We start from the raw sequence: 24,253 nt of genomic DNA on the forward strand, positions 1-24,253 counted from the left end.
AAAATGTTCAAAATTTATTTTTTTGATTTTATTATATTTGAATGCATTCTGAGAGCATTCTATAATGTCAAATGCCATTCGTTACATATTTGCCATAGAAACATTATACAAAACTCAACTGATCTTATAATAAATTTATCAATTATAATTTTACACTGTTCAGGCGAATAGGCATGCAAATTTTCAACAATTTTGACTTGTTACTGCCCTGTGATCATCATTTGCATCACAGGTTGACTTTCAAGTATGAGAGTTTTCAATTCATGCGAAGGATTTTACGTTTTTAACGCATCTTTTCGACTTATATTACAACTTTCGAAGCATTATTTGGTTTCTAGATAAAAAACAATAGACATTCAAGAACGTTGATCATGATATTTACACGATATTGAAACTCATACATGTTTAAAAATCGTTAAATGTGATTGGCAGTTTAGTTTTGTGTTACATCATCAAATATCTCTCCTATCTAAGCCTAAGGTCGATCACAATTTTCTTTTAATAACAAAACATCATTAACTTTTGTATTTTATAAAAGATACAAAACATTTCAATTATTAAGCTATGAAGAAAAAGGGCCGCCAATTACCCTTATTCCATAAATCCATCTTTGGTAATAAAGTTAACAACAATCAACGGTCACTGCACCAAGCTTTGCATAATTTGGAAACATGATCACACTCATGCAAGCCTTAAGTTTGTTACGCGATAATATGATTTAAGAATGTTAATTTTTTTATGAAAAGCAATATTTATTTAATTTTATTGATAATCTTTTGATCTGACAATAGACGGTACAGACTATCAGGTGTAAACCAATTGAGCAACGAAAATAAAAGTAAGGCACAAGGTCACTATGACCAATATTATTTGTGTTCGATAAATAAGTTCACTACATGTGCTGTTAGTTCGGTAGGAATACGGCAAAAACTTGGTACTCTAAAACGTGTAACTATATAATGCATTCTGTAACTATTCAGGATTAAATTGAATACCAACGAACTTACTCTTCTATATTGTACAAAATGTTTTAAAATGCTTATGTGTCATTAAAATCTGCATTAGCCTTTGTTAGTTAAATACTGGTATAAAACGATTAGTGTACTATGACGAGTGTATCACACAAAATTCACACATCTCCCTGATAGCCTGAGCGACGCCACGAATTAGTATCTAAATGAAAGGAAAAAATATACAACCTTTTATGGAATATTAAAATAAATAACATATAATACAAAGCAGAACATCGACGTGGCAACATTTTCCTGTTAGACTAGTGTTTAATACCTCTATAATATCTACACTCTCTACACGCTTTGTTACTATTATAAAGCTAGCAATAAAGTTATAAAAACGTTGTAACGCATAGTGCTCATTAGGCCAAAACTTGGCCTCAACCACAGAAATGTGCAGTCAATCAATTAATGTAACTAAACAAGATATTTTATTTTTTTAATATAAGTTAACTTTACATATATAAAATAATATTTTTAAGCTAAATTTTATTATAACTAAACAACTAAAGAGTCAATAAAGCAACATAACTTCTGTATATTCATGAATGAACTACAACTTGTGATGTAGGAAATGGACTGTATGTCTCTTTTCGATTGTGACAAACACTCGAAAACAATTTCAAAGTAAATATTAAAGATATTTTTGTCTCATATGAATTTATATTTTTTTAAAAATTTGCTTGTTATAGTTATAGTAAAGTTAGATGTATTGATTTTAAATTACTTGCTATTTTAGTAAAATCTAGTGAAAAATTGTTTAAATTTTGGAATATTTTCTACGTAATATTAAACTAATAAATAATAACTTATTTCAATCGTCTACTTTACACACATTCTTTAACATGCTAAAAGTACTATATTTACTGCCGCTACAAATATTAAGTAAAATTGATGAAAGTATTTATAAGTGATTTATTATGAGTCGCTCACTGTTGATGCTTAATGCTTATGATTAATATACGAATCTTAAATATTAACTGTTTATTATAAAATTATATCAGTCATAAACGGATTTGGCTATTATTTATTCTCAGTTTTTTTTGTTTTTAATTTATTTTACGTAATTTTGAAATTTATTTTCGAGTGTTTTTAATATAGTTGTCGTTGTTACAAAGCAGACTATGGGTGGCCTGTATTCAGCCTATCTAGGTAAGTTTTAGTGAATTATAATAATCGAACATGATTTTATTTTTAATTTCACTTTCATCCACGCTTGATAAATCGTCAACGATCATGAGGAACGGAGTCGATCGAACCTTATAATGTTTCCTTACAAGAATAAAATATTAAATATGCTTTGCGTCGATAGAAAATAAATTCCCCTATCGAATAAGTAAAGAATCTTAAGTCTTAAAAAGAAAAATAATAAATACTATGGTACTTTTAAAGCGGAACATTATGTTACATAAACAATTAAAAAGTAAGCAACGCATCGACGGAGCCGCACATCCCGAGCGTCGTCGGAAGCGAGCATACACGTATCGTTAACATCACAGAACAAAACTACGTCTAGGCGGCGGCGTCTCGTACGAAACGTGGGGCGATAACGACATAGAGGACTAGAGGCGCTCAGAGTCCCTGCGGAGGGGCGGGCGGCGCGGGCGGTGCGGGCGGCGCGGGGGGCGCGGGCGGCGCCAGCTGCAGGCGGCGCGGCGCGGGATCGTCGTCGTCGGCCGCGTCGTCGTCGCCGCTGTCTTCGCCCGCGTCGCCGGAGCCCGAGCCCGAGCCTGCCTCTCGCGATTCCTCCTCCTCCTCTTCTTCTTCGGGGCACAGCTGATACGCCCTGAAACGATGATGCTAGTAATAAAATAATTATTGAGTGAGCGAATACACACTCAGATGGGCCTGAATAAAGCTCTGGTTTTGGACTGGATGTTTATATATCAAAATATTCACGATTAGTTAAAACATTACTTTTCAAGTGTTTTCCTGGCAGAATTGCTGCGTTCCAGGAAATATCCACTTGAGGTTTCGTTCGATATGCTAGGTGGGGACCACGTTCCGTACGAGCCGTATCCTCCCGGTCCATACTTCTGAAAGGAAAAACCTGTTATTACCTTTTATTTGGATTTCATTCGTAAATATATTTTGTAAAAAAGCTGAAGAATTTTAAAAACATACTTAAAGTTGAAGGATTTTACATTAAAGCAATAACTTTAATTTTAAATGATAACTAACGCGGTCGAGCTCGTCTTGCAGCCAGGCGAGCAGTTGTCGCCAGCGACGGCGCGCGTCGGGCTGCGCGTGCACGGCGCGCACGGCCAACGGCGTGCGGCACATGACTCCCACCACTAGCTTCACACATGCATATGCACGTTTTTGGTAGTGACTACGTGCACGCAGCGCCGTCTCAAGGAGCCCTGGGCGCTCTTCCGAAACACCCTAAATAAGTTAGATAAATAATTAATGTTTTAAAAAACAATTTGAAGAGAGCTAAGAAATAATGAGATAATTTCGCAATTGATGACGAATTAAAATCATAATATATACTTAATACTTTTGTCAGCACACAATGGATATGCAAGACATACCTTGATAGCATTATGTATCCGGTGATGCTGCCAGCTATCTTCCATGAGCAGTAATGCTGTCAGCGCGTCGGCGTGCCGGCGTAATTCATAACAGAATGCGTAAGCCATTTGCCAGAGTAATTCTGCCAGCGCCATACGAGACCAGCCCGCATGCTCCCAGCACAAGAACTGCAGTAGTCTGATTCCTTCTTCACAGCCACAACACTCCTCGGTCAATTTCTTCATATAAGACCTACCAATATAAATTAAATTAAATTTATTAAATTAATAAATATAAATTAATAATAAAGCGTTCTATTTGCTTAATGACGTCATGAGAAATTATTATAATATCATAATAATTGACTAAACAATAATAATATTTATAAAGAAAAAAAAAAACTCATACCATACGTTAAAAATCAACGTATATTGCAATTAATAAAAATTTAAGATGATGAAGACTTTAGTATTATATGCCTTTTTTCAATATAAGGCTGATATTAATGAATTCTTTACTTCTAATATAACCATATTATAAGTTAAGGTCTTTTCTATAAAATGCTATTATTTATTAAAGATAATTTAATTCACTAAATAATTATAAACATTGACAATCCTAACCCCGTTCGGTTGTAGAGAACATCAGCGGCAGTGGCAGAGAGCACAGGGCGCGACGAGTGCGCGTGCGCGGGTTGCGGTTCCGCGTAGGGGTTGGGCAGCGGCAGTGCTCCCTCGCTGGCACTGGCTGACTGGCATCGCGCACTCACATCGCAACACCGCACTAGAGCGCACACAACCTACGCACGCAAAAACAATTCTCAAAATTTAATATAGAAAAAATAATTAATAGAAAAATAATAATATTTTCAACAACTGAAATATGTCTGAAATACTACATTAGATTTTATATTCTTTATCTTACCTGATGTATTTTAGCCGACTCTGGATATGGATACTTTCCAAGCGAGGATGTCGTATCTTCTACACAGACTGTCAACACGATGTCCAAAATCTTAAGCTGTAGAACGACAATGAAAATATAAATTGTAAAATATTAAAAGTTAGATAAATTAAAATAGGTAGGGGAGACTTATTCACCCGCAATAGTTGGTGTCGCTCCCCAAGGCCGAGCATCGCATAGGCGTGAAAAAGATTGAAGAGCAGTGGCAGATGGCGGTGATCGGAGTGGTGCGCGTGCGGCGGCGCGGCCAGTGCGCGCGCGCTGCACAGCAGCTGGTCCGACAGCGACGTGGCCTCCTCGCGCGAGCACCACGACCCGTACCCGCTGCTCACTGTTTTATTTCGTATATTCATGTAATTAATATAATTCAAAAAATAATTTAACAAAACTATTTATTCCAAAAAACCTTCCAAAATGCTGACATAGAAATATATCTACGTATTAAATGTTTTTTGTTATTTTAATTCCAATATAATGCTAACCTGGTGGATCCTGGACCGAGAAATGAGCTAAGAATACAATAATTTTTGTAAACACCACTCTTACTTCGGCAATCGGACAGGAAAGTAAGTAATCACATAACCTAAAACAAAAAAATATTGTACATGCAGCTATACAGTGGTTATTTGCTGTTATTGAATGATACTGTAAGTTAAAATCTCATACCTATGGGGATGCTTAAATAGATCCGTTGCAAACCAAGCTCTAACCGCTTGAGAACATCTTAAGTGATGGCAAAGAATATCATGCCTGTAAGTGGAAAAAAAAACAGTAGATAATATAATTTTAAACATGTTGAACTCCTCAGTTTAAACTTTACTCTTAGGATTTTTGCGTAAAATACGTATTTTTATAACAATTATTCACGCAAGGATAAAAAAGTATTTCATAATAAATCAGGCGAAGGAAATCCTGGTTTTATTATTAATTTTTTTTCTCGGGGTAAAGGTACGGGCAAATGGGCCACGCGACGGTTTTGAAGATGTAAGAAATATTGACCATTCCTTACATTGCTAATGTGCCATTAACCTTGGGAACAAAGATCTTATGTAACTTGTGCCTGTAGTTACACTGATTCATTCCCCCTTCAAACCGGAACCCAACAATGCTAAGTATTGCTGTATTTGACGGTAGAATACCTTATGTGAAACCTTTTAAGAAAACAAAATTGTATATTTCATTAAATCGAAATCTGAATAAAAAAAAAAGATCCCATAAGATAAATAAGTCCTAAAACTAGAACCACAGTGTTTTGTGTCTAACTGATGTTATTATTTCATCTATTACTGTAAAACTTAGAAGTAATTACCAATCCGAAGGTGGACCACGCAAAGTTTTCTTTGTGTGAAAACCAACTTGAAACAGGAACTTGGAAGCTAATTGCACAGCTAACATTGACATTTCTTCATGTTCTGGGCCCTGAAATTATTACATAATATTCGTTATCACTATATTTAATTGACGATACTTAAAAATGCTATTTATAGCAACTTCTTATTATATTTACCCATACAGCACTTTGCGAACCAGGTAGTACTTGTAGTCGCATACAACACAGTTTTTTCATAAAATTAAAATGTTCAAGGCTAAATTGATCTTGATTATGGGAAAATGCAATGTTGCTACGACGAACAGAATTCCAGATAGGCTTCGGTATGGCACTTTCTCTGTAACAGATGAGCAAATTTAGCAACATTAGAATGTAAATAAAAAAACAACACTCAGTAGATAAGACTCACTTGAGGGTCATATTTTGCATGGAGTTTTCAAGACCAGTTGTTTCAATCGTGTCTTTCCTCGTGTAGAAGAGCATGTAAGCATTCCACCATCTCTTCTGACGTTTATAGGATACTCTCTTTATAGTAGAATCAAATACCTAGAACATTATAGAAACTCTTTTGCACTCATTTCAGATACTACTAACATTTTTTCCCCATTTGTAAACAGATGTCGTCGTATTCTATTACTGGTTTGATTAATTTCGAAGGTTTTATGTTTATATTTTGAAGGAAACCAAATTATTTTGAATATCCCAGGTTTTAGAGTTACATAAATTATTTGTCAAGAGACTATTATTCGCACCTCGCCCATATATTCTCCGCCGAAACACTGCGCCTTCATCTCGTCATCGTCATGCATGGCGCACTCGGATACGTCGCCATCGTCCAACTTCACCCAACGACCCGTTTCACTGCCATTATCTCTGTTGTCGTAAAAAGTCGATATGAGCAATACCCAAAAAATTAAAGTATCCTATAACTAGTAAAGTATTCAAAGTCTCTTTTAATTTTTGGACAAGAAAACATAAATAGGATTTTTTGTCGTCGTACCTGAGCAAGACATACGAGTAGTAGTGGCCGCCGGACGCCTGCCCCGAGTGCACGACGATGCCGCTCAGCTGGTAGTGCGTCTCGGGCGTGTGCTCGGCGCCCTCCCACAGCGACGCGTCGCCCTCCGCGCGCGCCAAGCCCCACGCTGCAACATCGGCTCTACGTTACTACCCTACCCTGTTCTTATGTCATATCGATGTCAAAAATTTCAAGTCTATCGATAAATTAAAAATTATGCTGGTATGAAATGTATAACCCTTAGTATATTGTTACTTGGGCATATACAAACCGTCCACGGTATGTTTTTGATTTATGTTTTACTGTAGTGCTGTTACTTGGTGCAGTGCTAGAGCACTTTTTTTGGTCCTCCACAGTATTAAAAAAACTTTTTATTTTTTTTACGAATGATTAAATGTTATCGTCGACATACCCGTGTAAGGTTCGACGTCCAGTTCTCGGGGAAATTCAAAGTAGTCGTTAAATTTTATAGCACACACTTTCTCGAAATCATATTCGAATCTTTTCAGCTGAATTACTAATACCGGAGGCAATTTGTTAAGACATAATCGCTTCACTGTTACTACCTAAAATTAAGACAATATTAGTAAGATGTTTTGAAATTTGTATATAATATTACAAAATCGGAATAAATTTGTACCTTCTTGCTGCATTTATCACAGTAATAAGCATCAGCTCCTTCCAGTAGTTCACCACGAACATATGCCTCTAAGGATTCTTGCAACCGCGACATATTTCTAATATCTAGGGAGACTACGCTAAATGGTTCTTCCTTGCAATATCTGCAAAAAAAAATCAACTAAAATATGAACAACTAGTCTTCGGCCTCGGCTTCACTCGCGTATAAAGGGAGGTTATGCGGTTATTGATGTTAGGTGTGAGGTATAAAAAAGCGTCTGTCCTTCCTTGGGTTTCAAGCTTGTTGCAAACAAAATTTCCTCAAATTCAGTTCAGTGGGTTGACCGTGAAATGATAACAGACAGAGTTACTTTCGCATTTATAACATTAGTATAGAAAAGTTTACGGTTGCAACTTAAAATAAAAAATACAACTATCGTTTCATTTTTGTTTGTTTGTTGCATTATTTTGAGTGTAGCTGCGAATGCGATGTATTGCCTGAATACGGTGATATAAATTATTATATTTGATGATGACCATTAAATATTATAATTTACATAATACGAAAACACCTCATCTATGTATTACTGTGTTATTAATGAATAAAGTTGTCTTTATAGCTAAGTGGAACATATATATTATATGACATTTTTTTCAGTTTATATTAATAAAGTTTTATTGAAAAACACATTTGATATTTTTTACTTTAGATAGGCAAGATGGACAAGTAAGTGACCTGATGATAAATGGAAGATATTTGCGCGTTAGAATAAGCATTTAGGAACCAGCAACCTTAGGAACTTAGATGTAAGTCCCTTGTGCCTGTAGTTAAACTGTCACACTCACTCTTTCATCGGGAAAACAATACAGTGTCACTGTTTGGCGGTAGAATATGTGATAAGTGGGTGGTATCTACCCAGACAGGCTAGGGCAAACCAAATAAAGTAGAGTAATTTCTTTTTCAAAACTTGGCATTTACTTGAGTTTTATAAACAAAACAAATATTCTAATTACCTGTGTGGACAACCTTTGCAGATCTTTTGATCCGAATATGTGCCACCCATAGTTTTAGCCATTAGTTGTTCTTGACCTAGGGACTTTAGTGCTTCATCTAGAGATTCTACTAGTGACATAAAAAATTCGACGGCATCCTGTTGTTCACGTAAATTAACCGGTTCTCCTTGAAGCCTAAAATATATATTTAGACATATATTTTAAGGTATAGTTAAATACATTTAATAAACATTTTTTAAGACTAATTTGTTTACCTAAAGTGTGCCCACAGTCCTCTTGGTACGTAATACTGGAGTTTGCTAAAATGCAAATGCGCGAATATGGCCTGAACTTGTTTTAATATATTGATGTTATAATCGTTATTATTCTGAAACAAACTCCATGATTAGTGATCCATTTTGAATAACGTATACATAGAAGCTTATTTATTTCGACCGTATACCTCTATGTTGTTCTCCAAAATGCTGTGGTGATGTGATTCTCCTGAAAAATCTTCATTTGGGTCGGTCGCCGCACCTTTAAAATAATTTAACGATAAAGAAAGTGAACTATGATAACTAAATAATCATTATGCGTTCTAGTCACCTTGAACGGCCAGCAGCACGTCTCGCACAGCGCGTACGCAGTATAGCTGCTGCAGCACAGAGTTCATGTAGCAGGTGGCGCCCGCGTTCTTTAGCCCCACCAATCCCGCCACCGGCCGCGGACCCACACACGGCATGTACTCCCACTCGGTGAGACCCATGCTCTTATCTGAATGGACCACATACTGGCATTAATTAAAGGTAATGTGACAATTCGAAGCATAACATCAATAATAACACTGCAGAATTAGATAATCCCCTTTTCTCCCGCATTAAGAACTATCCCGCACTTACCGCTATAGAACATCCGGTCGAGGAGGTCTGCGAGCGCGGCCATGTTGGGCACGCAGGCGCCGACGAGCGCCAGCAGCAGGTCGGTGGCGGCGGCGGCCGCGCCCGGCGTGCGACACAGCGGCGCTACGCCCTCTTCACCCGCTGGCTCGTCCGCCTGCTCGCCTGTCTGCTGACCCGTCTGCTCAACCGGCTGCTCGCCTATCTGATCGCCTTCGGCTCCCATGTGGCACCACGCCCAAGAGTATGGCCACAGGAATTCGGTTGTCACTTCCTGTGAGATTTATATATTTATTCAAAAATAAAAACTTTTTTGTAAAATTTTAATTTTTAACATCCCAGATGTATCAATGCATTACTACCTCTGCACAACTATTTTTAATAAATAAACAAAAAAATAAAGAAATTCTATACAAAAAAGAATACTTAATTTTATTCATATTCTATCTGTTCACATAACGCTTATTAGATTGAGTTTAAAATAACTTACAGTTGTTGTATATAAGTGCAATGTTCTAATATTATCCTACCAACACAAAAGTGACCCCCTCTAATGGTATTTGATTTGGTATTTTTTGAAATAGTTATCATAATTATATATATATAAAATGTTTTACTACCCTAATAGCGGTCACAACAGTAAACTATAATTAATAAAAACGGTTAGTTTTCCATTTTTACCTTTATAAGGCCAGAGTCTTTATGGTCCGGATGTGAGCCATACTGGTATTTTACTTGGGCGGGGACATGTGTAAATAATTCTTTGGTGAGATTTAGATGGCCTTCTAGTAAAGTATCGTCCAGGATGGCAGGATTAGCGCGTACGGCTCGAAGCCACTCAACCTATGAAATTACAAATATTATTCACATTTGTTCGTTTGTTATTGTATTAGTAACTCGAAAATTCCAGAATCACGGATATCCACCTCGACGGTCAAGTCCTCCAAGGTACGCGAGGTGGGCCCAGCGAGCGACACGAGGCGGCACAACAACTGCAGGAACTGCTGCGCGTGGCGAGCGTGCGCCGTGAGGCGGGGCGTGGCCGCCGCGCCGCCCGCGCCGCCCAGCGCCGCCAGCGCCCCGCGCGCGCCGCCGCCGCCGCCCCACGCGCACATGGCCAGCAGCTGCTCCGCGCACGACACCCGCACCTGCCGTTACACAACACTCGCTCTTTGGATAAGGAATGAGATGAGCTTACGTGCAGATTTTTTTGTCATTACATATATATTTACAGACAAGTAAAAGTATTCCTTAGTAACTTAAGACATAATAGTAAGGAAAGATGTAACATGAAAGTGGACTCAAACTTAAAGTAGATATTTTAAATAGGTACTTTAATACATCAAATTTTAAGCAAATGAAATTTTAACCTGTGGGTTGGGGCAATCGATCATTAAGTACAGCGCCGTTTCTTGCCACCAGGATTCATGTAGAAGAGATTCCAGATGTCCACCACCTAATGCCATGCATATGGTGACGACTTCCATGCATTCGCGCACCACTGTAAACATTATTCTTTTAGCCTCTGTCAACTCAAAAGCAGTTGGATTTAAATTAAAAAAAAAACAAGGTTTGGGAACTGATTCGAAATGCGTTCCCATACGCATAAAGGCGAAAAACGGCTACGTCATCACTCACATATGACGTCATCCGAGTGCACGAGACCGTTGTGGTCGACGGGTTGCGCCACGGAGTGTGCGAGCGAGTAGAGCGCGCGCACGGTGGCGGTGGTAGGTACGCGCCACCACACCAACGACGACACTGAGTCGCTGTCCTCGCTGCTGGTCACCATCTGTTCCGACATGATGTACAAACGTTACTTTTATACTGATGAAACCTAGACCATTTATATTACATCGTCGTACATACGTCGATTGCCTAGACTGAACAAATTCTTGATATTTATTTATTTCATAAATTGTTTTTAGTAAATCACATAATACTGTAATCCATCTTATTTGACCATGAGGTCTTTAGAAAATCAAAATCAAAATCAAAAATCTTTATTCAATATAGAAGTGTTTACACTTGCTTATTGATTGTCAAAAATCTACCACCGGTTCGGAATTTAGCACCTCGGACCTGAGAAGAACCGGCGAAAGAAACTCAGCGGGATATTTTTTTTTTTTTTTTCATTTTGCATGTACAGTAATTATTATATTTTAGTTATTTGAAACAGCCTGGAGGCGATCATTTCATTCCCAAGGTGTGCAGTCAACTAAAAAGTCATTAGTGTTGTAATATCCTTTAGCACACAAACGCTCTTTAACGATTCTTTTGAATTTTATAATTGAATAATTTTGAACGTTTTCTGGGATCCTGTTGTAAAAACGTATACATTGCCCCAAAAAAGAGTTACTAACCCTGTGTAATTGGGTACTTGGAGTAACAAGTTTATTCTTGTTCCTAGTGTTAATAGAATGTACGTCACAATTTCTGGGAAAATCGTTTATGTTTTTGCGTACATACATAACATTATCAAAAACAAATTGAGAAGCGACAGTCATTATTTTAATTTCTTTAAATTTATCTCTTAACGAATCTTTTGGGCCCAGGTTATAAATTGCACGAATAGCCCTCTTCTGCAGTACAAAAATAGTATTAATGTCAGCTGCATTACCCCAGAGTTCAAATTTACGCAATATTAATTTATCAAAAAAACTAAAACGTTATGGTCACTATAAACTACTTTATAAAGGGTCAGTATATTAAATCATTCAGTGGATCTTAGGGCACATTTTAATTCAGGAGACAGTAAACGTCTAAAAACTTGCCTCGTAATCAAAATAACAGTCCAAATATTTGATTTGTGTTCTTGATGTTCACAATTGTATGATCCTAATACTATTGCTGAAAATTTTAAAAATATAATATATGAGTTTTAATCACCTGTTCACCTAAAGTATTCGCCAATTTTTCAGCTATGGCCTTAACAATAAGCTCACAATTATGGTTAGGTACCGTTTGCAATGCCTCCCTCAATATTGTCACATCCATTCTGTAAATATTAACCAAACATATATTCAATGTAACGTAACATCTATATATTTTCTTACTATTTAAGCATAAATTTAATGCTTCTTACCGAAACTCTTTATCTACAGAGGTGTCAGAGCCATCTGGTGCGAGTATTTCGAAAAGATGTCCTAAAGTGTACAGAGCCAATTTGGATAGTCGTACCAAAGCCAAATAGCCGACTCTGAAATTAAATGATTATTTAATGATTTTTTTAAAACGTAACTTGTATGCTGACGCTAATCAGATGTAATTGTTTTACCTTCTAGTGTGCGGAGCCGCATCTTTTAGAAACTCGCTATCGGATAAGCATTGCACTAAAAGTGGAGCCTTCTTAACACACGCTAACTGAAAACTACGGTTACGTTCTAATCTTGTATCCGATGAAGGCATCACCATGCTGTATAGTACCTGTAAGTAGCTCGAATTTTATCGTATAATTTCTTTAAGTACGCAAACACAAATAAAATATTAATAATAATTTAATACAAACCTCTACATTATAAGCAACAGTAGGTGGGGCTGGTCCATACAGCATATCTCTTAATTTGGTATCATCTCGGCTAAGAAGCGCTTCTGTTAATTTTTCCACCTGAAAAATTTGTTCAATTATAAATTGTCACAGAGAATGGTAGTAAATGAAATATATAGAAAGTATGTGACTTACTGTTTGTTTATGACTAGGACAGATTTGTGACAAAAGATGGGCTGCTTCAGTTAACTGAGCATGCCCTTTTGTAATACCAATATGTTCCAAATCCAATATGAATGGAAGGTACCACGAGCCTTGTGCAAAAAGCTGCAAAAAACATAAGATAAATAAAAATAATAAAACAAATATCTAATAAGATTTACTTGCATGTAATATACTAACGACTCCCGGTAACGCGTGTTCCGGAGTAGGGGGTAACGGCGGAGATGACGTACTCGAATCGCTACTGGATTCATTTGAAGATCCACAACCACCACTTCCACACACTTGCCCATCATATACCTGACAATATATAAGTGACCGTAAAATTTCATAATTTCTCATATAATATTATATAATATAATAAAATAAGTTCAAGGTAAAATTCAAAGTATAAAGGTTACCTTAGCAACGATTACAGTTTTGTCCCTAAGAGGTATTTGTGAGAGTATTTTACGGTCAAAACTTGTGTCCAAAAGCTCACCATTTACATACAACTCTAACTTATTTATGTACATTTCTAATTTAATATTACTATCAGACGCACATTTTAACCTGCAACAAAAATGTAGGATTTGAGAAAATTAACCAATTTCGAATAATCGATTCACGAAGTTTACTGTTTTACCTTCTCTGAACTGCAGATCGTAATGAATGTAATGTTTCATTTGAGTGTGAAAACAGTTCTATATCTTCAATTTGTCTTTGGCCCGTTTGAAAGTTAAATCTTACTATTATAGTACATTGCCTGCCTCTACCCGATCTATAAATCGGAAGAATTTGTCGCTCTGCAGTGAATCTTCTATCACATTCATTAATATATTCCTGTATGGCACGAATTACTCTACACATCCTTGTACAACATTCAGCAGCATCTGAAATAGTTATTAAAATTATTATCATGTTTAAAATATTGCTTTTTCCCATTCTTATTTGAGGGATTTTCTTAATGTAATATTGAACTACTACAGTTTTTCCCTATATTTATAGTAAGGCCGTAAAAGTCGCACCGCCCAGGTCCATGTCCTTCTGCAGACGCTGCGTGCGCGCGCAGCAGTGCGTGAGGAAGGCCTCGTGGTGGTGCGCGGGCGACAGCTGCGGGCCCGTGCACGTGCACACCTCGCGCAGCAGCTCCGTGCCGCGCACTGAGATCTCGTCGTCACACTCGGTTATCACCTGCGGCACCCAAATGTTTATTGCTATAGTAATAATGATGCGAGTTGCCGAAGAAAGACCACAGTGACGTGCATTTGGAGAGGCCTATGTTCAGCAGTGGACGAATGCGGGCTGATGATGATAGTAATAATATCATTCGTATTCATATTATTAGTATCATAAAATAAATGTTGTCAGACACACTGATACTTTGGTATATAGGGGGGTATTTATTTAGAAGTGTAGTCACTCCTTTATTTAATGTTAAATAACTAATAATTTATCCAATGCATGTAATTTTACACTCACCCTCCATAAATAATCTAATCCTATGAGATCGGCATCGTTTAATAAAAAACTACGTCGTTTAACTTTAAGTTTACCTTCTTTGGAATTAACGGCTTTAAAAAACCTGAAACATATTTTTTTATTAGACATATTTACTATCCATTCAAAATTACTTTTAATATATCTTGTATAATTTGTTCCACTTACCTCTCAAAGCATTTTATTCCGGAGTGAGTTAATAAATTAGGCGGCAGTGTCATAATATTCCGACGAAAAAAATGCAAATTAATATTCGGATCTAAATCGGGTTCCTCACCCATCAGCTTACTAAACCAGCGAAAGCAAGCCTCACGATCCCCTAAGTGAGCCGGTCTTTCGGCTAGACATATCCAAATTTGTTTCGCCTGAGAAAAACAATTTTATAATTAACTCTTCATTTAACAATAAAAGTCTAAGCCACCTCAAAAACAAATATACTCACTTGCTCAGCACAGAGCCACAGTTGCCCATCCTTAAGAAGAAAGCGAAGAAAACTTAATCTTTCATGAACTTGCGCCGCATGCGGATATCTTCCATCGGGAAGCCAATTCTCCCAATCTATTTCACTCTCCTCTGTCAGAAACAAAACAACACGTCAGAAACGGTAACACAAAGAATACAAAGAGAGATGGCACAGAGGCAAGCTAACCTGCCAACTTGGTCCGCACGGCGTCCATGTAGTGGGTGAGCGAGTCGGTGACGAGGATGACGAGCGAGTGCTGCGTCTGCAGGCGGTCGATGAGCTCCTGGCGCGTCACGTGCGGCCGCACGCCCGAGCCGCCGCCCGCCTCGTACAGGCAGCAGATCTCGCGCATCATCTTCAGCGCCGGCAGCACCCACTTGTCGTTGCTCTTCAGCTCCTCCACGCATCTAAACGAACTCTTTGTCTTAGACCCGACTGCATACGGTACCTATAGGCGTAAGCGCCCATAATATGTGCGTAGAAACGTTGGACCGTTCTTAAGCTAGCAATCTATACTGATATTATAAATGCGAAAGTAACTCTGTCTGTCTGTTGCTCTTTCGAGGCCAAAGCACTGAACGGATTTTGAATTAATTTCGTATGGAGCAAGCTCGAGCCCCAAAGAAAGACAAACTACTGTTTTATATCTAACACTGACGACTAAGCCCCAAAACGCGAGTACAACTAGTTTATTTAAAAAAAAATAATCCGAATCACGAGTAACGAGCTCGGCGGCCTCAGTTGGACTTAAACTCGTCTTAAAAAATCATCTTTAGAAGATTTTAATATTTTATTATTTCATTAAATGTGAAAGTACCTTGAAATAATAGAATTAAAAAAATGATTTTAATAAGAACTGAATAATTAAATAAAAGTCAACTTAAACAAGTACATACTTATCTAGCCACAAAGTTTTCTGAGCATCGCGGTCCTGACTGCAGCTGTAGTCGAGTATTTTAATAAGATTTGCCAGTGCTACGTCCATGATTTCCGTGCATACTTCGTCGGAGTGTGCTAAATTCCAGAATAGTACAAGTACCTAAAAGAATATAAAATCTCAAAAAGGAATACAGTTTTAGTGCGAAAACGCGGAGTCCAGTTTAAATATTATCTTACTTTATTCGCCATTACACCGTCTTTATCGTCTTCAGCGAGTCTTCGTATAACTTCTAGTAATTTGTCACTTTGTTTCTTACTTGATGTTGCCCAACTTGCCTGCGAATGTACAATAATTATTTGAATTATCCTATAAGATTTCACATTTACTTAATAAATAACAATAGATCGACAAAGTTTACCTTAAAACAGTCAAATAAATGGTCCAGCTGGTCCGGTGTAAAGTCCCAAGCGAGTTTAGCGAGAAGGTCGTGGAGATTTTTGACTATCGCCTCGTGTTTACCTTGCTGTGCCCTCCATATTGCATCTAAGTCGTCCCTTGTAAGGGAGTTTTCTTTGATCATGAACCTAAGCATTTTTTCCAGTCGATCCACATACTGAGGTTGGTGAAGAGAATCGCGTAAGACTATATCTACAACTTTATTCTCACGAATCCAGTTCTAAAAAATGTAAACCCAACTTCAAATACACCGTTAAAAGGTTAGATCATGTAAGCACACTCACACTCGCAACACAAACATACCGTAATTACTGCAGGTGTAAGCCACTCGGGCTTAGGTTGTTGTGAAATTGTACTTATCAGTTGATTTATTTCATTTAAAGCTGACATTTTCCCATTAAATGAAGACATTTGTAATAATCGTAAGATCATCTTCAACCGAAACATCTCTAAAGCTGTAAAAAAAACGGTTTTTAACGTCACTACTTTGACTGTAACATATTAAAAATTATAGTTAAACACATTGTACAATTGATAATTTTTTTTATTGCAATTATATTACAAATAATAATTGCAATACAAAAAATTTACAGACTTTTTAGTTTGATTGGAGTTTAATATTCTTGATATAATTTGTTCAAAGCACATATTATAAACACAATACAATATGGCATTTGAGAAATTAATAATAATATCCAACTGCTGAGAAAATGGATTCCTGGCATGTCTGCGGTTGAATTGAACATGTTATCAAGAAATTATGTTAAAAATATGATTGTCATTTATTTGCCCTATTAACATGTAATATTGTTCTGTACAATGTTATGATTTTGAGCGAATGAAAAACAATGATACAAGGTTTTGTAAACTGTTTACTTTTCTAGTGCATCACTAGTTATAAGCAACAGACAGAGATCAGGAACGCATACGCTCAGCGACCAATTGTATAATCTATACAATTAACACTTCACACAATAAAGACGACACTTTTAAACTACTACTTAAAATAATAACACTAAATTAAAAGCATATTTTATTAAGTATTATTGAAGAAATAGTCTCTAGGACTATTAAATAAATAGTCACTAGGACTATTTCTTTAATAATCCTTAATAAAATATGAAATTGAAGCTTTACGTTCAGCATAACCTAAATAAACTTAAAAACAATTTATAATAAAATCGTTTTTTAACTCGAAATATAAATTGTTTCAGTTTAAACAAAAATAAAAACATGCGCAAGAAGCTGATGTGGCGAATCTCGTGTAATGACGTTTGTAGGATGATTACAGACAATGTAGCAGCATAGGGGAGAAACAAAAACTGCGCCCCTTAGCAGCTACAGGGTCTGCAACCAGCCTTCAACCTGAAGTAATGCTTCCAAATCACGTTCATTTACCCTTCTCTTACACTTAATTAATATAACTTCATCTTGCTTCTGAAATAAAAGTTAATGATCAAAATTGGTAATAATCCTAATTTTTACATGATTGAAAATGCTACACTTCCTCAAAACTTAGTTAAGCTTAGTTTGTAATCTATAATAATATAGTATTACTAATATATTTTTAAATTCCATATCAACAGGTCTTTTTTCAGTCAACGCAATTATCAATACAAAAAATTGTGACATGATTCTACTTTAACTAATCTTTAGCCAAGATGAACAAAAAAAAAATTATTTCTCGAATTTCTAAAGATAAGAGTTTAAGGTTATAAGATATTTGATTTTAATAAAGTTGAAATATTATATAAATAAATGAAATATTATATAAATGTATTACAAAAGAACTAAAGCTTTGTGGTCTTTATAAATTAAAAATATATCATTAATTAATATAATATCATTTAATTATTTTACTTGATTTCAAATAAATTTATTTTTTATAAAATTACCAATATAAATAATGTAAAAAATTAATTATTTTTGTGAAATCTTGATTGAAACAGGAATATATTATTACTGTTTTTTCACAAATTTTCTTTATAAAACTCATATTATGAATATTACACAGTAGTTAATGAAACTCACACTTTTCTTATGTATTACACACAAATTCTTATATCGATAAAAAGCTAATTATAACAATAACTTACATTTCAAGAGACTGTGATGTTGAGGAGTCTTAACAGATACAGATTTGCAAGCTCGAATCAAACAAGACACTGTGTCAGTTTTGTTTTCACTGCCACGAGCTTCTCTCTTTAATTCTTCATCTGTAAGACTTTCGAGGAGAGTTGGAATACATTCCTATAATTTAATATGAGAAATGTGACAATTAATATAACTTATTAATGAAAAAGATTGTCTCAACTAAAATAACATATGAACAATGTAAAGTACATTCCACCTCAGTCACCTGCAACCAAAACCAGATTGGTATATTGTTGAGGTATCACTAACATTGTGAACTAAGATGTTCATCTATCCACAACAAAACCATACAAAGTACTGCTGTTTTAGTGGTTGAATATGTGATGAGTGTATTAACCGAAACTGGCTACCACAAAGCTCTACTACCAAGTTATTAATTAATTAGCAGTGCATTTATACTTCTTGTAATGACAGTATCTCTGGGTAAACACCATCAGGTAAGCCATTACATATTTTAATTCATTAAATAAATAATAATATGCTTACCAAAACAGGTAAGAGGTATATAGTGACAGTATTTGGAGTGAGGAGATCATGGCAAACACCAAAAGGGCGTATTAATTGCCATACAGCAGCTACTCGTGTATCTCCACTTGTAGATTGTTCTAGAGAGGATGGTTGTTCATTTCTTGTAATTGAATTCTGAAATCAATTAATTTATTAGCATAGTTTTTATTGAAATTTAATAACCATATGATATGCATATTTTATTAGTCCTTTATGTTTTTCTCAACATTTGTAAAATGAACAAACCTCCATGTTTTCTGTTACAGGCATAATATTTTCAGTTACATTTAACTTAGTTTCTTCATTTTCTTTTTCCATTATTTCACTCAATACTTTTTCTTCACTTATAACCGATGATGTCAATTCAGATTTTTTAAAGCCCATAATAGATTCAAATCTTTCCCTTAACTTAACAAAACCTCCTGCTTGGCCAAATCTATAAATTAAATAACAAATTTTAAATAAAGATATACATATTTAACACTACAGATGCAGATGGATCGAACTAGAAGTAGCAATAGTATTTGAAAGATAGTTACACATTAATAAGATGGACCAGCCATCCTCTTGGTGTCCGATGATCTTGTGATTTTGCAAACACTTCAGACTCCTGTGTTGAACCTTGCCCGGCAGTTGTAGAAATATTTGGTGCCGATAAACCTTCCGATGATCTTGATGCATTAAAAGTATGAAATCTAAAAATAAAATAAACATGAGAAACTGATAAATAAGCCAAAAGTCTAAACATGTTTTTACAAAAGAATCATACTTGTTGTTTGGATTAAAAGCTATGTGTAGCAAATGTAAAAATCTAGAATCATCCAATTTCATGGCACATAATTTAACCAGCTTTTCACAGTTTGATCGCACACATTGCTGAATGTTATTCTTCCAAGATGAGACTGCATCGTCAGTTAAAATCTTTGTAAATGACACCGTCAAAGCATCACTGTAAAATCTTTGACAGGCTGGATTATTTATATCTTCGCCTATAACAATAAAAACATATTAAAGTATCAAATTACACCACCACTCGTTTTACTTTTCATATTAATAATAATGTTTCGAGTCAGAGTTTATAGGAAACAAACCTTTTGCAGCTAGTTCAGTAGATGCTACTAAAAGAGCTTCTAACTCCTGTTCAGGCAAAACAGGTACCACCCATCGGGGATGGGAAATTTTCTCTTCTAATGCTTTGAGTTTAGCCTCGGGGAACCCCATCTATAATTCAAAGTTTTTATAATAGTACAAATTAATTTAATAAAAACAATAATACAAAGTTACAAAAATATAGCATATTATTTACCTCCCCGGGCATCTGATCTTGTTCCTTCATTGATATTGTCATTATTATAACATAACTCTAATCATTTCCCTCCTCCTTAAATCAATATGATTAGATTTAAAACATTTATTTTTGGAACAATTTAACAAACAAGTGATTTTTTATTAAGAAATTTTATTGCAAGTACTTTTACTAGAAGTATCAGTTTATGCAATAAAAAATATATATTTGTAAGCGATTTAAGAAATATATACAATTTAAACTATAGTTTCTAATATCACTGCAAATAAACTAAATAACATCCTTTCGATATTCATATTTGCGGTATAGAATACACATAATCAATATATTAACATCGTCAGTATGCGCGTTGGTTTACACAAAACTATCGTCCAAACTATATTCCAGGGTACTGCCAATTTAAATAATAGACTTTTTATAGCAATTAATAGACGATATTATGGAAAAATTATTTAAAAATAATATTACTGATCAGCCGGCGCGACAAAATGGCGTCATTGTCCTAAACAAGATAGGTAATAGGAATATCACGGGAAACCTTTTAAGGGTATATAAACGCTTCATAAATAAAATCATTATTCTAATATTGCAAATTGATTTACCTTATCTTTATACTTGAATTACTGTAAAATATTTTAAATCACAAATAAGCACTACACTTTGACGTAATAACGAAAATAGATGATATATTTGTAGGGTTTGTTATGGTACATGTATCGTATTTCGTTTGAGATGTATTTTATGTTTTGAAAATAATTCTTTAAGCTTTCAGTTATTTATTTGATATTTTATATTAAAGTAAAATATGTTTTATTTATAAGTACATATTTTAAATCGGTAATATATTTCAAATTGCTAATAATGTAGACCTGGGCCTACACTAAGCAGTACCCTATTATTAATATAAACGTAATTTGAAAGTATTATCATTTACGAATTAAGGATTTTATTTCTGATATATTTCCACGAATGTACAAAAATTGAATAGAATTATGAAGTAATTTAAACTATTGAATCTATCAATAAAAAAGGCAAACAAATGTAGCATCAAATATGGGCTTTCATTTATCGTTACAATATAATTCAAACTATCTTTAATGATCTAAAAATAAAAGATAAATTTATTTTTTATGAGGAAATCTTAATTATTGTATCAGACAGAAATATAATTGTATATAAAACTCCGTAAAGTTTATTTGGGTAGAAACTTCGCGTGACAATTACAATAACGAAATTTTCATTAAATTATTTTCAAGTTACGCTACTCGATTTTTATTCTCACCGTCGAGCAATGTTTCCATTACTGTCTACCGGTACCGGCCTACTAGCAATTAGCATCTAAATACGGCATTGACAATTTAAGTCTAATAAAAAGTATTAACTTCATTATCTTAAATTCACAAATTGAAATCCTTCGTTAAAAAAACAATAATTAATAAAGGATAATTTAATACACGTTTATATACTAGTATATAGATAAGTTGTCTTCCATGGCTTCGCTTGCGTTTTAGGGTATTACGCAAAATTGGTTCAGTGGTTTGGCTGTCAAAGAGCAACAGACAGACACGCAGAGTTACTTTCGCATTTATAATATTAGTATAGATAAAAAGCTTGGAGCTTTTATTTTATAGCTTTCAGACAGAATGTATTATATAAAGATATTGAATTTGATTAACAACACTTTTTATTTAAAATGTTGGAAAAGAGTAACTACCAAATAACTACTGAGTTTCTTGTCGGTTGCCTTTTTTTCGGTAGAAAATACATTCCGAAACTGTGATAGCTTTATTTATATAATTTAATTCCGTAAAATGACGATTCAAGAGTGGTTGTAAAAGCCTACTTGAACTTAGTATTTTTATTTGATTTCATTTCAAGCAATGTTAATAAAGTTATGCTCAAAGTATAAGACTTTAGAAGACATACAATCTACGGCGTCCAACGCGTTTGAATTTTAAACATACTGATTGTAGTGTACTCTTTGATAGTATAAATAAAAAAGTATATGTATTATCATGTAAATAATTGTGTATGTATTATCTGTGAAGTCTAATATTTTTTATTTTACATGTCAATGTCAAGCTTGTGGTGTGGTATAGTCTCGTGTAAAAAGTGGATGTCTTTCTGACCTATTTTCACATTTCAGTAATTTAATTAGTATGAAGCCTAATCTCATTTTCCGTAGGAAGTTTATGAGCTTATTCCTTAGAAATATCTAATTAAAAAGTATGAACCCTAAAAGTCTTGAAGCAAGAAATCGTGATGATAATCCGTTTAAAGGACTTAAAATATCGAATTCAAGTACATTAGATGGTGTAAGCAATCGTAGCCCATGCCCACGTTGTGGTAAATCCCGAATGTATTTTTGCTATACATGCTTTGTTCCCGTGTCCTGTTTAGAAGGTCGCATTCCGATATGTAGTGTAAGAACATAAGTTTATTTTATATTGTTAGTTTATTAAAATATTTTTTACCATGGTACTTATATTTTTTAATTTTTAGCTGCCAATAAAAGTTGATATAATCAAACACAAACGTGAAATAGACGGTAAAAGCACCGCAGCCCATGCCGCTGTCTTAGCGCCTGGTGATGTTAATGTCTATACATATCCTGAAATACCAGAATATGTAATAGATGGGAGAACAGTTTTGTTATATCCAGGAACAGAAGCTCGCACTGTTAAAGAGTTGTTTACGGGTAAATGCAACTCTCAGACTTACACTGAAAATGTTTTAGCTCAATTGCCTTCTGGATATAATGTTGGTACTTTGATGACAAAAATCTTCAGTCATAATAATGGTAATAATGAAATATATCATGCAGAAGAATTACCAATTAATCGGTTAGTTTTAATTGATAGTACATGGAATCAGAGTCGAGGAATATTTGCAGATAAAAGATTACAAAAAATACCTCAAATTGTTTTACAAAATAGAATATCTCAGTTTTGGCGCCATCAAAAGGGAAGTCCCAGATGGTATCTTTCAACAATTGAAGCATTGCATCAGTTATTATTGGAGTTACATATGAGTGCTTGGGGTCGTAGTATACTCTATGAAAATGAACTTACTAAACATTTTCCAATACACACACAAGAAAACCATACTTTATGCAAACCATATGATGGACAATATGACAACCTTTTATATTTTTTCAAATATATGTATGAAAAATTACACACTTTATATAAACATGATGATCTACTGGCTTACAAAAGACCCATGGAAATATAATGTAAAATTTCACTATATTTTTTTTTGTCTCCTGGATGTTCTGGATGTTGGATGTCTCAAACTGTTACTGGTTCCAATTTTATATCCTAAGAAAACATAATTATTTCACCTGGTTTTACTCTCTTTATAAATTGTGGATAGGAAAAAAAAATGTTATAAAATCAAGGACCATTGATTACTAAATATATTCTGTGTATGGAGGTTACTGGTTAAACTTGAGCAAATTTTGTCCAGACAATTTGATATGCAGATATTTTTTCAGGATAAGTTTTAAATACACCTAGTAAAAATATAATCCGTCCATACCCCTCAACTCATCAGTGTTGAATCATAAATTTTGCAAAGATAACTTATTAATGTATGTGCAATATATATATATATATATGTAATAAAATAAAACTAATTTTTCTACAATTTTCTAATTGAATAATTGCATTTCAAAATAAATATAATATTTGAGAAGATCACATATAAAATTAAACCCTGTTCCAATTAAAAAAGGAGTAAAGATAAACATACCTTTGATTATCATATTTAATGTCATTTGCTTATAGTGCTGCTATATTATGCACTCCAAACAGTTTTTAATTAATATACCCTTAGATATATGTTATACATGACAATATGTAAGCACTACCATTTTACTTCCAATGTTGGGATAAAAGCCTCATCAACATTCAAAACATTTGAATGTAATTATGAATATCATTTCTTTATTCA

At 34.7% G+C, this 24,253-nt stretch overlaps 2 protein-coding genes across 2 annotated transcripts; one reads left to right on the forward strand and one right to left on the reverse strand.

The window, feature by feature from the left end:
• Position 1: 1 nt before the first annotated feature.
• On the reverse strand, positions 2–21,037 carry LOC113392619 (probable ubiquitin carboxyl-terminal hydrolase FAF-X). The gene is given in 49 exon segments (XM_064220936.1): positions 2–2,799; positions 2,931–3,049; positions 3,195–3,398; positions 3,548–3,779; positions 4,151–4,326; positions 4,452–4,547; positions 4,628–4,821; positions 4,973–5,073; positions 5,157–5,240; positions 5,800–5,909; positions 5,998–6,157; positions 6,230–6,366; positions 6,573–6,693; positions 6,821–6,965; positions 7,251–7,404; positions 7,479–7,620; positions 8,471–8,644; positions 8,725–8,986; positions 9,056–9,223; positions 9,349–9,619; positions 10,027–10,188; positions 10,272–10,493; positions 10,716–10,846; positions 10,984–11,137; positions 12,235–12,343; positions 12,431–12,544; positions 12,623–12,771; positions 12,854–12,952; positions 13,028–13,159; positions 13,235–13,354; positions 13,456–13,606; positions 13,680–13,926; positions 14,062–14,227; positions 14,516–14,618; positions 14,702–14,898; positions 14,976–15,106; positions 15,183–15,403; positions 15,893–16,035; positions 16,113–16,211; positions 16,295–16,552; positions 16,636–16,787; positions 18,429–18,582; positions 18,973–19,128; positions 19,240–19,429; positions 19,533–19,688; positions 19,763–19,982; positions 20,085–20,214; positions 20,300–20,374; positions 20,902–21,037. Coding segments are annotated over 48 exon segments (7,572 nt in total). The 5' UTR covers positions 20,342–20,374; positions 20,902–21,037; the 3' UTR covers positions 2–2,585.
• Positions 21,038–22,408: 1,371 nt separating this feature from the next.
• LOC113392670 (tRNA-uridine aminocarboxypropyltransferase 1) lies at positions 22,409–23,550 on the forward strand. Its single transcript, XM_026629210.2, has 2 exons — positions 22,409–22,722; positions 22,802–23,550. Exons 1-2 carry the CDS (start codon positions 22,528–22,530, stop codon positions 23,531–23,533), a joined length of 927 nt encoding a protein of 308 aa, XP_026484995.1. The 5' UTR covers positions 22,409–22,527; the 3' UTR covers positions 23,534–23,550.
• Positions 23,551–24,253: the final 703 nt, after the last annotated feature.

The sequence above is a fragment of the Vanessa tameamea genome, chromosome 5 (genome assembly GCF_037043105.1).
Source record: "Vanessa tameamea isolate UH-Manoa-2023 chromosome 5, ilVanTame1 primary haplotype, whole genome shotgun sequence".
In the NCBI taxonomy this organism is placed as follows: domain Eukaryota; kingdom Metazoa; phylum Arthropoda; class Insecta; order Lepidoptera; family Nymphalidae; genus Vanessa; species Vanessa tameamea.

Coding starts and splice junctions, on each gene's coding strand:
- LOC113392670 (XM_026629210.2), top strand. CDS start 22,528: ATGAACCCTAAAAGTCTTGAAGCAAGAAATCGTGATGATAATCCGTTT. Junction 22,723..22,801: donor GTCGCATTCCGATATGTAGT/GTAAGAACATAA, acceptor TTTAATTTTTAG/CTGCCAATAAAAGTTGATAT.